The sequence below is a fragment of the Natrix helvetica genome (assembly GCF_964273705.1).
Source record: "Natrix helvetica genome assembly, chromosome: 1".
NCBI lineage: Eukaryota > Metazoa > Chordata > Lepidosauria > Squamata > Natricidae > Natrix > Natrix helvetica.
This window is the reverse complement of record NC_138548.1, coordinates 20,041,780-20,056,349: the sequence shown is the minus strand read 5'-3', so window position 1 is coordinate 20,056,349 and position 14,570 is coordinate 20,041,780. Positions and strand designations below refer to the sequence as shown.

The window sequence follows — 14,570 nt, the reverse complement described above, 5'->3', positions numbered from 1 at the left end:
ATTTCACAGCATAATGCCAAAATGTCTGTCTTATTAAATTGGAGTTTTAAGGATATCTTTGCCTTGGACAATGATTTAATTCTGCATGATATTTGGAACGCTGACAGTATCTAACATATACTAACAGACAACCTTATATCAATCTCAACTGCAGGGGAGGCATGAGGAAAATCAAAATGGTGCCCACAATATGTGAAAAAAGAGGTGGAGCTTTAACACCACAGTCTCTGACCCCAATTTATTTTTGGGTAATTGTGCCTCCATTGATATCCTCATAGCCAAGGTTTTCCTGGTACCCACTTTGGCAAGGATGGACTTTGATTTTCCCGCAATATCCAGATAGTTCAGCCAGCCATCCTGGCCTCCATTTCTCTCCTCTCCCCCTGCTTTCTTACCTCCATGCTCAGAAAGGACATGGTAGTTCGGCTACGCCGCATGATGACAAACCGTCCAGACTCAATTATTGTTCTCTTTCCTAAAAAAGAAAAAGAAAAAAAGGAGATGGAACCAGTCTGAATCGTGCCTGTTTGAAGGTTTCTCAAACGCGGTACTACTCTTTAATTTATTTGTTTTCGTTTTATGGTAGATTTATGTCTTGTTTACCTCCTACCATTCTGTATTCCAGTTTTTCCTCACTATAATTCACCGTCCAGAGCTCCTCTGTGAAAGAGGTGGGTGTTTAAAAAGTTAGATGATAGATAGATAGATAGATAGATAGATAGATAGATAGATAGATAGATAGATGGATGGATGGATGGATGGATGGATGGATGGATGGATGGATGGACAGAGACAGACAGACAGACAGACAGACAGACAGACAGACAGAATGAATGAATGAATGAATGAATGAATGAATGAATGAATGAATACAGGTAGTCTTCAATTCGGGTTAAGACAGAAAATCAGTAGCCAAAATATATCTGAAGATTGCCTCTACAAGGGAAGATTTAATATCTAGCGTTTCTTGATGTAACAGGGTTGTTAGCTCCCACACCCTCCTAGTAATTGTGTCAAATTCAAGGCCCAGGGGCCAGATCTAGCCCTTGGGGTGCTTAGATCTGGCTTGTGGGGCTACCCTGGAAACAGCAAAGGACCGGCCTGTGGTGCCTCTGCCAGTGAAAACTGAACTTTGGAGGGCCACAGGCAGCACACACACACGAGCTCCATTTTTGCTGGCAGAGGGTTGCAAGAGACCGTTGCAGCTGAAAATGGAGGTTGCGAGGGCCACGGGCACGCACACACACCAAGCTCCATTTTCACTAGAGGGTTGCAGGAGGCCTTGCAGCTGAAAATAGAGCCCAGGAGCCTGTTTTCACTTGCAGAACGAGCCACCACAGGAAGAACCACCACCCCCGACATGAGTGACATCAAGCTGGCCACGCCCACCCTGGCTCCCCAAGGTGAAACACAACCCTGATGTGGCCCTCAATGAAATCGAGTTTTGACACCGCTGCTCTAATGATACAGACCTCACTACTTTTCACTGCTTGCCAGCAACATCCAGACACCCTGCTTGGTTTTTCCCCCCAGGAATTGTTCAATACTGACTGAGAGCAAAGCAGCTGAAGCCTGCTGGTGCTCACCCGTATTTTGCTGGCAAGGAATACAGGTAGTCTTCCATTTACAACCTTTTATCTAACTTCTAAGGGCAGTGAAAAAAAAGAGACTTGCAACCAGTTGCAATTGTCACAACACCCCCATGGTCAGATGATCAAAATTCGGGGCAACCAGTGTGTATTTACGACAGTTGCAGTGTCCCAGAGTCATGTGATCACCCTTTGCAACCTTCCCAGCTGGCTTCCAACATGCAAAATCAATGGGGGGGGATCCAGATTCACTTAATGACCGCATGGTTCACTTAACAACTGCAACCATTCATTTAACAACCATGCAAAAATGTCGTAAAATCACATACAACTCACTAAACAAGTGCCTTGCTTAACAATGGAAATTGTAATAATAATAATAAATTTTAATTTTAATTAAAATTGTTATGGGCATAACTTGAAGACCATCCATAATTAAAATGTCATTCTTAATTTTATTTTCTGCTTGGATTTTTTTTTAAAAATGTGACTCGGCGTATGTCAGATGAGTCACTGGCTATGGCATAGAGGGTAGATGAGCTATCCAACTGCCTGACAGAAGGATGAAAACATCCTTTAGTTTCACAGGCCAGAATTATTGTTACCAAGGTCCATGAATGAATTAAGGCTTGAGGTGGCTTTGGTGGGAGGAAAGGAAGGAAGGAAGGAAGGAAGGGAGGGAGGGAGGGAGGGAGGGAGGGAAGGAAGGAAGGAAGGAAGGAAGGAAGGAAGGAAGGAAGGAAAGGAAGGAAGGAAAGGAAGAAAGAAGGAAAAGAAGGAAGGAAGAAAAGGAAGGAAGGAAGGAAGGAAGGAAGGAAGGAAGGAAGGAAGGAAAGAAAGAAAGAAGGAAAAGAAGGAAAAGAAGGAAGGAAGGAAGGAAGGAAAGGAAGGAAGGAAAGAAGAAAGGAAGGAAGGAAGGAAAGAAAGAAGGAAAAGAAGGAAGGAAGGAAAGAAAGAAGGAAAAGAAGGAAGGAAGGAAGGAAAGAAGGAAGGAAGGAAGGAAAGGAAGGAAGGAAGGAAGGAAGGAAGGAAAGGAAGGAAGGGAGGGAAGGAGGGAGGGAGGAATTAATTTGAAGGTGGGGGTGATGTTAAAAGTTCAGTTCAAATAATACTCTGGAAAAATCCATTAGCAAACCAATGGGCTGGATCTTCTGGGTATTTTCACACCAATGCAAAATGTGTGGAATTTGTGTCTCCAAGAGGTGGCAATGGTTACTTATTAAACACACAAAATGTGAATGCGGGCTCTATCAAGAATTCAAAATAAATAAAGCCTCCAGGTTGTGGAAAGTCTACCTCTACGTACTGGCAAGTAGAACAAATATAGAACGGCTTCCCACAATATATCTTGTAAACAGGATTCCATATTGGACAATTTGACTCCTTTGGAATCAGCATTTCTTTGTTCCTGCAGTTTACCTTATATATATTCTTATGAACTTCACACCTCTGCTGGCTTTCCCTATAAAGTTGCAAACTTTTCTTTTCACCGTTTCTGCTCTGGTGATTTTCACAAACCGCCTAGTGGCAGGTACCACTATTCTTCCAAAGATGTTCTCTTATCCTTTTGTCTAGGTCCTAGGAAGAATAAAGCACCCAACTATGGGCTGTGTTCAGATGGAACACAGGCGCTGGACTAGAATCAAGAACTGAGCTAAATGCTTGACATTGCGTTTTGAGAATCCCAGCAAAAATAGCAATTTACAGTTTATCTTTCCTGCAAGCCAGCCAACGCTTCCCAAGCTTTTTCCTTCATTACTCAAAAGTGCTTATCAAAAAGTCATTTTATTTGCTTAACAGAATGCCTTTGTTTCAATGTTCTTGTTGTGATTTTTGTGTAAATCACTTTTACCCAATTTGGGGTAATTTACCCCAAGTTTGAAAAGTACTGCTCTAAGGTAATCCTACTCAAACAAATACAAGGGGAAATCCAAGCGCCAACATTGTTTTGCTAACTTTTCAATCCAAGACAAGTGCATATCACAACCTTCTCCCTTTCCAGTTTCCCAAATGGACTTACACTTTGGCAGGTTAGAGAAGCGGAAGGACTCTCGCGGCTCCTGGAGTGTGGAGGTACTGCTTACTAAATGATGCAGCTCAGCAGGAAAGCTCTACCTTGTGGAAACTCATTGGACTTCTCCTTCCCTCCCTCTCTCTTTTCAAACAGCCGTGTGTAACCCTTCCCTGTCCAGCTGCAAGCAAATCAGAGAAGGAAAAAATGAAAGGAAAAATCCCATCCTATTTTTGGCAATGTGTCTCTATTTTCACGGTGGGTCTCACACACAGTCAGCCAGACATTTAGACTAGATTTGGCATTTTTCTCTACCTACCAAATCCTTTCCAATGATCTGGGATAGGCAGAAGTTGTTGTTTAATAAAGTTAAAGATATTGTTGCAGGATATAAGCTGTTCCAAGTAAAGCTGCCTTTTTCAATTCACAGATGGTGATTTTTGTCAATGCCAGTAGTGTTCAAGTGGTAAGCCAGATGTTTTGGTATTGCATCCAAGACACTTATTACTATTGGTGCTATCTTTGCTTTCTTTGCCAGTTTAGGCTGAAGTATTAGGGTTGCTCGTACAGTCAGCTAGATGTTTAGATTGAATTACTAGTGTTTATCACACAGTCAGCCACAAGTTTAGATTGAATTTGGCATTTTTCTCAACCTATCAAGTCATTCCCATGGACCAGGGATAGGCAGATGTACATGACTGGAATCCTCTCCTCTTTCCCTTATTCCTCTTCGGAGAGTTTTAGTTAAACTTCCATCCTGCAGAAGCACAATATAGCATTGCTGATTCAACTAAGAGCTGTTAAATTAAATGGATGCTTTTCTTTTACAATACAATACAATGCAATGCAATGCAATGCAATGCAATGCAATGCAATGCAATGCAATGCAATGCAATGCAATGCAATGCAATGCAATGCAATACAATCAGTGGTGGATTTCAAAAATTTTAAGAACCTTTTCTGTAGGTGTGGCCTGCTTTGTGGGAGCGGCTTGCTGGCAATGTGACCAGGTGGGAGTGGCTTGCCAGCCATGTAATCGAGTGGGAGTGGCTTGGCACTCATGTTGCTGGGTGGGCGTGACCAACTTGTAAAATATGGTGAAACTCACTTAACAACGCTCTTGCTTAGCAACCAAAATGTTGGCTCAGAAACTCTGGCATTTGAAGCACGCAAGTCTTAAAGCTGTCAAGTTACAAGACCCTTGCACCCCTAACCCTTTAGGAAAAACCTCCCAGGGGTGTTCAAACATGACAGCTTTAAGACTTTAAGGTTTAGATAGGACTCTTAGAGGCGGGCGGGGTGATTGGTGAGCCAGCCAATCAGTGAGCAGCAGGTGGGGCAAGCGTGGCGCTGACGGGCGGGGGAGGGAGCGGTTCTAAACGGCACAGTACATTTGTGGAACCTCTTCTATAGAAGAGGTTAGAACTGGCAGGAACCGACCCCTGAATACAATACAATACAATACAACACAACACAACACAACACAATACAATACAATAGCAGAGTTGAAAGGGACCTTGGAGGTCTTCTAGTCCAACCCCCTGCCTAGGCAAGAAATCCTATACCGTTTCAGACAAATGGCTATCCAACATCTTCTTAAAGACTTCCAGTGTTGGGGCATTCACAACTTCAGGAGGCAAGCTGTTCCACTGATTCATTGTTCTGTCAGGAAATTTCTAATTTTCATTTGATTTTGCTCCATCTCTCCTTGCTGTTTGTGTGAATGTCACGTGAATGGCTTAGGTGAAAACAAGAAAAAGGTATCAGTCCATAGATCACATCTGAAATCCCACCCAACAAGTCTGGTCTCTGTTTGAAAGTTGCTCAACCAGCAAAACTCCATGAAGATGGGGGTTTCTTCAGTGCTACATCATCTCCGTATTTCTGGAGAAGGTTGGTGGATTGTTCTATTGGGAGTCGGAGTTCTTGCCTGCTCTATCACCATGTTTCTCAACCTTGGCACCTTTAAAATGTGTGAACTTCAACTCCAAGAATTCCCTAGTTAGCCAACACTGCCCTATCCAACAGCCCCGTTCTAATTTTTTTTATTTTGAAAGTTCTGCAAAGAATGTAGCAGTGGGGCAAAGTGGCAAGGATAAACTCTTTCATTAGCTTTAGGGCTGGGTGAATTATTTTCTGTCTATTTCTTGACACACCAATATTAGGAGTTGTTGTTCAATAACTGTGCCAAAGAAAATTGGCAATTTTCATGTATTGGAGACTATAGGAATCCCCTGCGCCAAAACGTCCTGATTTATGTGCTATATTTACCTCTCAAGAAGGTAAATCGATTATGTACCACCAAGTCATTGTTGACTCCTAGCAACCACATAAACAGATTTTCTCCATGATGATCTAACCTGGTCTTTCAAGCCTTCCAAGGGTGCATCCATCATCATTGTAACCAAATCTGTCCATCTTGTTACTGGTCATCCTCCTCTTTTCTTCCACCTTTTCCAGCCTTATAGACTTTTTCAAATGGCGGGATCTTCACATAATGTGTCCATGGTAGGATGATTTGAGCCTGGTCATTTTGTAGATAAAGGTAAAGATTTCCCTGTCCAGTAGGGTCCAACTTCAGGGCACAGTGCCCATCTCTGTTTCTTAGCAGAGGGAGCCAGCATTGTCCAAAAACATTTCTATGGCCAAAAGTGCACAGAATGTTGTTATCTTCCCACTGAAGTGGTACCTATTAGTATACTCACATTTGCATGCTTTCAAACTGTTAAGTGGGCAGGAGCTGAGACAAGGAACAGGAGCTCACCCCATTGCGCTACACTCTGGTGTTAAACCTGGGCTTTTTGTCATTTGTATCTCAAGTGAAAACTGAGTTGATTTTTTTTTTTGATGATCTGTCTTTTTTTTGATGATCTGTCATTTTATTTTCTTGGCTGTCTACATTCTTCTCAAATTCTAGAATTGAATAGCATAAATTATTTTCCTATCCTGTTTCCAGAGTTATAACGCAAGTTGTAGAAGAGGCTATTATATATACTCACAGATAAGCCAAGATTTTTAGGTGCCAAAATGCACACAAAAATTGAAAATTGATTCTCCTTATCTGCATATAGACTTATTCATCAGAGAGAAGACTTCTGCCTAAGATATAATACAGCCCAGGTTCGAATCCCAGTAAGGGTATGGCTAGCTGATGAGAGCTAATTATCTCGAAATAGATCTATACTAGTCTCCCTTTATTTATTTATCAGTACAAATACAACACAAATATAAAAAGGCAACATTAAAAATAAAAATATGGTTTTCTGCCTGCATGGTCTTCTGTGATAAGCCGAAGGACAGAAAGAGGGAGTAGTGACCTTCCTCCCATATTTAGGCATACCAGGGGTTGTAACACAAATACATACCTATTTCCCTGGCTCAACTGATAAGGAGGACAGCCTGTGGCTTAGTGGCTAAGACTTCTGCCTAAGATATAATACAGCCCAGGTTCGAATCCCAGTAAGGGTATGGCTAGCTGATGAGAGCTAATTAGCTCGAAATAGATCTATACTAGTCTCCCTTTATTTATTTATCACACACACACACACACACACACACACACACATATATTTAAAGTACAGGTATATCTGTATATACTCACAGATAAGCCCATCCACAGACAAGGAGGCCTTCCTATTTTTAACCAGCATACCATGAGAGAAGCAGGTTGACTGCATGCACAGGTAGTATATTTTTCATGGTAATTTGGTTAAAATGTGAGGGTTAGTTTATCCACAGATGGGCTTATCTTTGAGTTTCCACAGTATATATAAATACAGCAACTCTGAAAACATGTTCATTAGTTGCCACTTGTTCTTATCTAAAGAGTCACAATTAAACAACCTGCTGATACCTCACTGTTATCCTTGCTAATTATGTTGTATAAAGCAACATTTTGATAAATATGTCAGAAAGTTAGTTCCTTAACATGGTCAAGGACAGCTTTGTTCATGCTTCCTTTTGTCAACCTTTCTTTCTACAGTTTGCAAACTTTTTTAAAAATGCGATATGTTGCTGATTGTAGCCATCCACCTTTTTATCCCCATGAGTGATTTTGGGCCTCAGAAATCCCATAAGCTCTCTTTGAATTTTTTTTTTTAAAAATGGACTGTGTATTTCACCTTTTCAGAAAAAAGAATCAACTGGATTGGAAGAGAGCATCCTTAAATTGAAAGACAAATTTAGAAGAAGTGATACAACATCTCTTCTTGATTTCAATGGGAAACAGCTGCATTTGTAGCTAGTTATGTCCCACTAGTAGCCATTTCACAAAGTGCCCAGAATCAGGGCTGTCTTAAGGCATGGGCTACCGGTTTGGACCAGTTCCCCCGAACCGGTAGTAAAATTGCTATCGGTTCGAGCGAACCGGTATTTCTGACGATCAGCTGTGACTCGTCGGATTACCTGCTTTCTAGCTAGCAGCATCCCTTACCCCGAGGGGTTTTTGATGATTCATTGGACATTGGGACTATCGTCTACTGTGCGTCTTTGGACTTTTACATTCTGCATTGTAGCAGGAAGAGTTTGGAAAGCTTCATTTTGGTCTCTGTTCTTAAAACCTGGTGGTATTAGCTGGGGGGGGAAAGCATGGGCATCAGGAAACATGGCTAAGACTCTTCCGGAGTCTTGAAGTTCAGCGGGAGGGCTAGAGGAAGACACAAAGCCCCTTTTGGTGAGCTTGGGAGGTAAATGGGGAAGACGTGGTGGGTGAAAATTGGCCGCCACGAGCTGATTGAATTAATTTGGAGGTGTGTGGACTCGACTGCCAATGCAAAAGTTTTTGAGGAATGGGCAGACTCTCTTCTCTCATGTCTGCAGCCAGCTTTGGTTTCCTGCCTATCTTCATTGGGCTAGAAAATATATATATATGGCAAAATTGTTCTACTTACCTTTACAGGCGCACTTGGTAACAGATTCCATTCACCCACCCAGACGTCATCATGTCCCGTTTTTGACACTCTGCACATGCACAGAGGTGGTGCATGCGAGCGAAGTGAGCCGGTAGCGAAGGTAAGTTGATTTCACCTCTGGCCTGATGGGCACTTGCCCATGGGCCCCTTACTAATCTCTGTATATTAACCCTTCAATGCACCTTGTATCATATAAATACAGCAACATATTTATTACATTTTACTGCATTTTTAAATCAATACTAACATGCAAATATATGTTTAATTTTATCGACCCTTTGCATTTTTATTCCTGTGAGTAGTTGTCATAGGTGCCCCAATACATTGCTTTGCCTGGGGCAATAATGCTGTTAAGATGGCCCTGCCAGAATATGCCCTCCACATTCCAGATGTTATCACCACCACCAAAAGCGTGTAGCCTTGGGTCACACAAGCAAGTAGCATTTGAATATGAAAAAATGATCTTTGAATATTTGAATAGTAAAATGTTTACTTTATTTATTTTATTTAAATAGTTTTTATTGAACATTTTCAAGTTTAAGAAACCACAAGTAAAAAGAAGAAAAATGGGGAAAAAAATAAGAAAAAATACAAAAACAAACAGACAAAAACGCAAATTACATGACAATATAATTTTGCAGCTTTCCGCACCAGCATTTATATTCTGCTTTTGTAGCTTACCATTACCCTGCGGGGAGAGGGGGGCGGTATATAAATTTAATAAAACTCAAACCATTTGATTATTACAATACAATAGCAGAGTTGGATGGGACCTTGGAGGTCTTCTAATCCAAATCCCTGCTCAGGCAGGAAACCCTATACCGTTTCAGACAAATGGCTATCCAACATCTTCTTAAAGACTTCCAGTGTTGGGGCATTCACAACTTCTGAAGGCAAGCTGTTCCAATGATTAATTGTTCTAACTGTCAGGAAATTTCTCCTCAGTTCTAAGTTGCTTCTCTCCTTGATTAGTTTCCACCAATTGCTTCTTGTTCTACCCTCAGGTGCCCTGGAGAATAGTTTGACTCTATTGATTATTGCCTTCTCGTAGATTGTTGTAGATTTTAACAATTCTAATTCTAATGTAATAGTTATATTATAATTGGATAGCACAATACATATAATCAGATTTTACATACGTATTTTTTTTCATATTATAATCAATAGTTTTTAAAACTTTTATTTCTTGTTTTGGCTTCTATTCTCCAGTAAAAAATTTTAAAGATAACATTTAATCACTCCTGCAATCAACCTATGAATTATGACTGGATCCCAAGGGTATTTCAGATCAAAGCTGATTACTTTATGCCTAAACCCTTATTGGCATATTTTTAAAAATCCCACTCATCTTCTCCTCTCCACAGATTTGGCAAATTTGTAACAGGAATCACAAGTCATGGGGTGCTAGAAGGAGAAAGTTAATTTTCCAACGCCAAAAATTAATCATTTATTGAGAAAGCGCCTTGGAACAGATTTGGTGCTGCATGGTGGACAGCAGGAATGCAAACAAACAAAAGCCAGAAAGAAGGTATGTCTAGCTTAAGAGAAAGAAGGACTAGGGGAGACATGATAGCAGTGTTCCAATATCTCAGGGGTTGCCACAAAGAAGAGGGAGTCAAACTATTCTCCAAGGAACCTGAGGGTAGAACAAGAAGCAATAGGTGGAAACTAATCAAGGAGAGAAGCAACTTAGAACTGAGGAGAAATTTCCTGACAGTGAGAACAATTAATCAGTGGAACAGCTTGCCTCCAGAAGTTGTGAATGCCCCAACACTGGAAGTCTTTAAGAAGATGTTGGATAGCCATCTGTCTGAAACAGTATAGGGTTTCCTGCCTAGGCAGGGGGTTGGACTAGAAGACCTCCAAGGTCCCTTCCAACTCTACTATTGTATTGTATTGAAGAGAGATCCCATGTTGGTGGCTGGCTGCTCTTCCAGAGGTTCTGAGATCCTTTGTGGCAGAAAACTTGAATCAGGGGTTGGAAACTCAAGATCTGTTTCCTCTACTTTTCTACAGGGCAATACAATAAGAGAGAAATATTGGATGGTCATTTGAAGCACGATGCAGAAGGATTAAATCTTTCCATCCCCTACCGGGAGCATGGTGCTCCAACCTCTGAAGGTAGATAAATGTTCAATTTTTATTCCTCAATGAGAAACTATATAGATTTAGCTATTTTAAAAAGACACCAGATTACTTGAGTCTGCAAATATTTACTCAGATCTGGGTTGCTTCTTTATCTGCCAGTTCAGTTGACAATCCATACAGGATCTCCTCTGTAAATGCATTCACACAATACACTAACTAAACCATAGTTTACTGACTTTGGTTAATGTACTAAATGTAAGCCCCAATAGGGTGTCAGGCCAAAAAATCAACTCCAGAGGAAGGCTAAAAGTATCGTATTTTTCAGACTATAAGATGCACCAGACCAAAAGACGCACATTAGCTTTAGAGGAGGAAAACAAGGGGGGAAAATCTGCCTCTGCCTCCCAGCATCCATCCACCATTAATCTGGCTAATGTCCTTGCAGCAAAGAGCAAACAGCCTGGTCAGCTTCAATAAGTTATTGCAGTTATTGCAGGGCTCCGCTCTGTTGCACCCACCACCGGTCAACTGAGCTGAGCTGCTGCCGCTGCTGGGCAGCACTAGAACCTTTGTTGTGGAGCAGCTGATTGGTGGTTGGATCGGCCTCCTGGAATACTGCCAATCAGCCCTTCTAGGCGGCGAGGATTGCCACCCCCCGTTCCCCGCCACCCATTTGCTGCTGCCTGTTCACCGCCTCTGTGGCCCGTTCGCCACAATTGGTGATGAACGGGGAGTGGCAGGAGCGATAGGCGGTGATAGGCAGCGCTAGGCAGCGGTGGCGTTCCCCACCACCTAGAACAGCTAATTGGCGCTGCACCAACCCTTCCCTCTCCCACGCAATATTTGCTCTATAAGACGCACAGACATACCCACCCACTTTGGGGGGAGGGGGAGAGTGTATCTTTTTTTAAAAAAACAAAATTTTATTGGTTTTTTTAAAAAAATAAACAAGGAAGAGGGTAGTGGGATAAGTTACAAATTTTGGCAGTTACAGTATACAGGAGGTGGTCCCTCCCCCCGTACTCCTACATTTCATTTATTAATACATTAGATTATTACAAATCGATGGTATTTTGTCAGCATATAAACTTTTATCTTCAAATAATTTCAATCACTTTACATCAAACAGATTTTCTTGTTCATTTTTGTGATCTGAGTTTTCTCGATGTTGCCCCTTCTCCCCCCGCCAGCAGAGCTCCGCCCCCTCCCGTGTCTTGTGTATCTGGTGTAATATCATCAGGCTTATCTAGGAGGGCTCTATTTTTTTCCATAAAGGCCTGAGCCTCTATGGTTGTATTAATTCTGACTCTTGTGTCCTCCCAGAAAATTAGCATACCTTCAGGCATCAGCCATCTGAACCACACCCCTTTCTGGTATAATTTCTTCGCTAATAGCGAATAGTTTTTTCTTCTCTCTCTCACTTTCTTAGGGATCTGTTTCAGAATGGCTATTTCTCTATCCTGGTATTTTAGTGCTTGCCCCCTTTGTGCACTCAGAATCTCATCTCTTGTAGTCTTTCTAAGGAATTTAATGTGTACCTCCCTTGGAACATTATGTGTTCTAGCGTATGCTGAGTTTACTCTATAAACCAGGTCCATGTCCCACCCCATCTGTTGTTTGTCTTTTTTAATGTATTCAGCCAAAAGGTTTGTCATAATGTCCCTTAAATCTTCATCATCTGCCTCAATCACATTTTGAAACCTAAGGAAAAAGGACATTCTTTCAAATTCCACTTTTATCTGGTGGTTCTCTAGCTCTTGGTTCCCTTTCTGCACCCCCCCACCTCCCCCCTCATCTCAGCCGTCTCCTCCTCCAAAAGATCCAGTCTCTGTGAATTATTAATCGCCCGGTCTTGGTTCTCTCTAAGCTGCTCATTCATCTCCTTGAATTGATTTTTTAAATCCTCCTGTCCCTTTAAAATCTGTTGAAACATCTGCTGAAAGTCCACCTCAGAAGGCTTGGGTTGAAGCAGGGAGGTTATAGTCTGTTGTCCGCTGGGGCTGGACGCTGAGGATGTCAGGGTGGAGACTGCAAAGCCCGGCTTCCCCGGGGGTGGTCTTTTGGGTGGCATTATAGTGAGCAAAGAGATAACAATGTCAATACAGAGAGGAAACAATTAGGGAGGAAAACCGCCGAGGAGGTTACGAGGCAGAGAGTCCAAGCAGATAGGAACCTTTTCTATATTCAGCTCCTGGCGATAAAGTAATAAAGTCCTTTGTTCCAAGCCCAGAGTCTAATGTAACAAGAGATTTATCTGAGTGCCACGGAGACAAAGACAAGATGCCTGAAGCTTCTATGGGTGGAGTCACGTTTCAGTGTCTATGAAGACGATGGAAGTGTGCCATCTTGCCCTGCCAGCTCCGGGATCAGAAGGCAAAAACCAAAAGTTTTGAAAGTTTTCAGATCATCACCTCATTTACACAATTGCAGTCCAAAATCTGCCTTTGCTATGAGCGTGATTTCGTTGCATGGCTCCCCCCCCCTCCTCCTCCTCTGGGGGCAGAGAGCAAAACCGTTTAAAGCCGCTTGTCCAAAGGGGGAGGGAAATCCCCCTCCCTCCAGTCACGCTTCTCCAAAACAAGTTGAAAGTCAGTTTTAAAAAGCTGGCAGTTTTTTTTTCCTTTTAGCCAAGTAAGGGAACAGGGGAAAGTTTCCACCTCACCACACAGCAGCTGCGTCCTTCAAATCTTGCTTTCTTCCAGCTGCCTCATCGCGAAGACGCCGCGGCGCCTCCCCTCTTGCCTCCCGGTGCCTAGGGCGATGCGGGGAGCCCCCCCGGCCGCCGCCAACTCAGGGGGTCCCCCGCTACACCACCCCCTCGGCAGGAGCCCCTCCAGGGCATCCTGTGCCCCCCGGATCAGTTGGGAGCCCACTAGGAGTGCGCGGGGCGAGCAGAACCTGCCCGTCGCGAACCGCAGCCGGAACCGGAAGCTTGGCAGAGTGTATCTTATAGTCCGAAAAATACCGTACTTTTTGACTACAACAAGAAAACCTTGCAAGCCTATTTGTGCCATTCCGTCTGTTATTACTCCTATTCCTCTTTGATCTGCTTCCAAATATTATCTGTTGTGACTTAAATATATTTCATCTCATGTCACCCTGGCAATGGATCTTCATTAAATCCATCTTCCTTCCTGTCAAAAATAAACCACAAGCATATGTATAAAGCACTAAATCATAATCCATGTTTTAGAAATCGTGCTACGATCACACAAAACCAATTAGCATATCACTAATGGCAAAGGACTTCAGCAGGGGAGATCCCTGGGCCAAGTCCCTCCACCCTTTGACAGCATGCAGCCCTCCTGAGCTCCGTTTTCGCTGGCAGAGGCACTGCAGGCCGTTCCTTTGCTGTTTCCAGGGTGGCCCGTGGGCCAGATCTAAGCACCGTGTGGGCCGGATGTGGACCACAGACCTTGAGTTTGACACCCCTGTTCTACATTCTACAAAATGGGAGGACATGTTTACCCAAGATACTTTGATCTCTTAAAGCAGGGGTGTCCAAACTTGGGAACTTTAAGACTTGTGGACTTCAACTCCCAGAATTCCCCAGCCAGCATAGCATAGCTGGCTGGGGAATTCTGGGAGTTGAAGTCCACAAGTCTTAAAGTTCCCAAGTTTGGACACCCCTGTCTTAAAGAAACAGCAGGATGTAAATACCAAAAAAATCCTTTTAAAATCAAAACTGTGCTCAGCCTTTTAGGGAAATGACATACTAAAAAGCAACCAGGGAAGAGAAAAAGGCTTCCTTAACCTCCACCTAACCATCCTTCAGAAGATGGAGGATGAGTTATTGGCTCAAGATGGTTTCACAAATTTGTGGAAGGATTATTATCCAAGAGCTCCATCAATGGCAATGAAAGAGAAGCCGACGCCATATTCCTTGAGCAGAATCGTCTTGAGATGTTGGGTTCCTCCTGCCATCTCTTTGCTTCTCCTGAGGCACCTTGTCAGTTGCTATGAAAATTAGGA

The 14,570-nt window shown here is 42.6% G+C and overlaps 1 protein-coding gene across 1 annotated transcript in view; it reads right to left on the bottom strand.

Annotated features, from left to right (window-relative positions):
• The window catches only part of LOC309395933 (3',5'-cyclic-AMP phosphodiesterase 4C-like), a 59,879-nt gene extending 56,224 nt beyond the window's left edge, over positions 1-3,655 (bottom strand). Inside the window, exons 1-2 of the mRNA XM_081960622.1 lie at positions 3,610-3,655; positions 396-475 (exon numbers count right to left, since the gene is read on the bottom strand). Of these exons, the coding sequence (XP_081816748.1) occupies positions 396-437 (42 nt within the window). The 5' untranslated portion in view covers positions 438-475; positions 3,610-3,655. The remainder of the gene's footprint in view (positions 1-395; positions 476-3,609) is intronic.
• Positions 3,656-14,570: the final 10,915 nt, after the last annotated feature.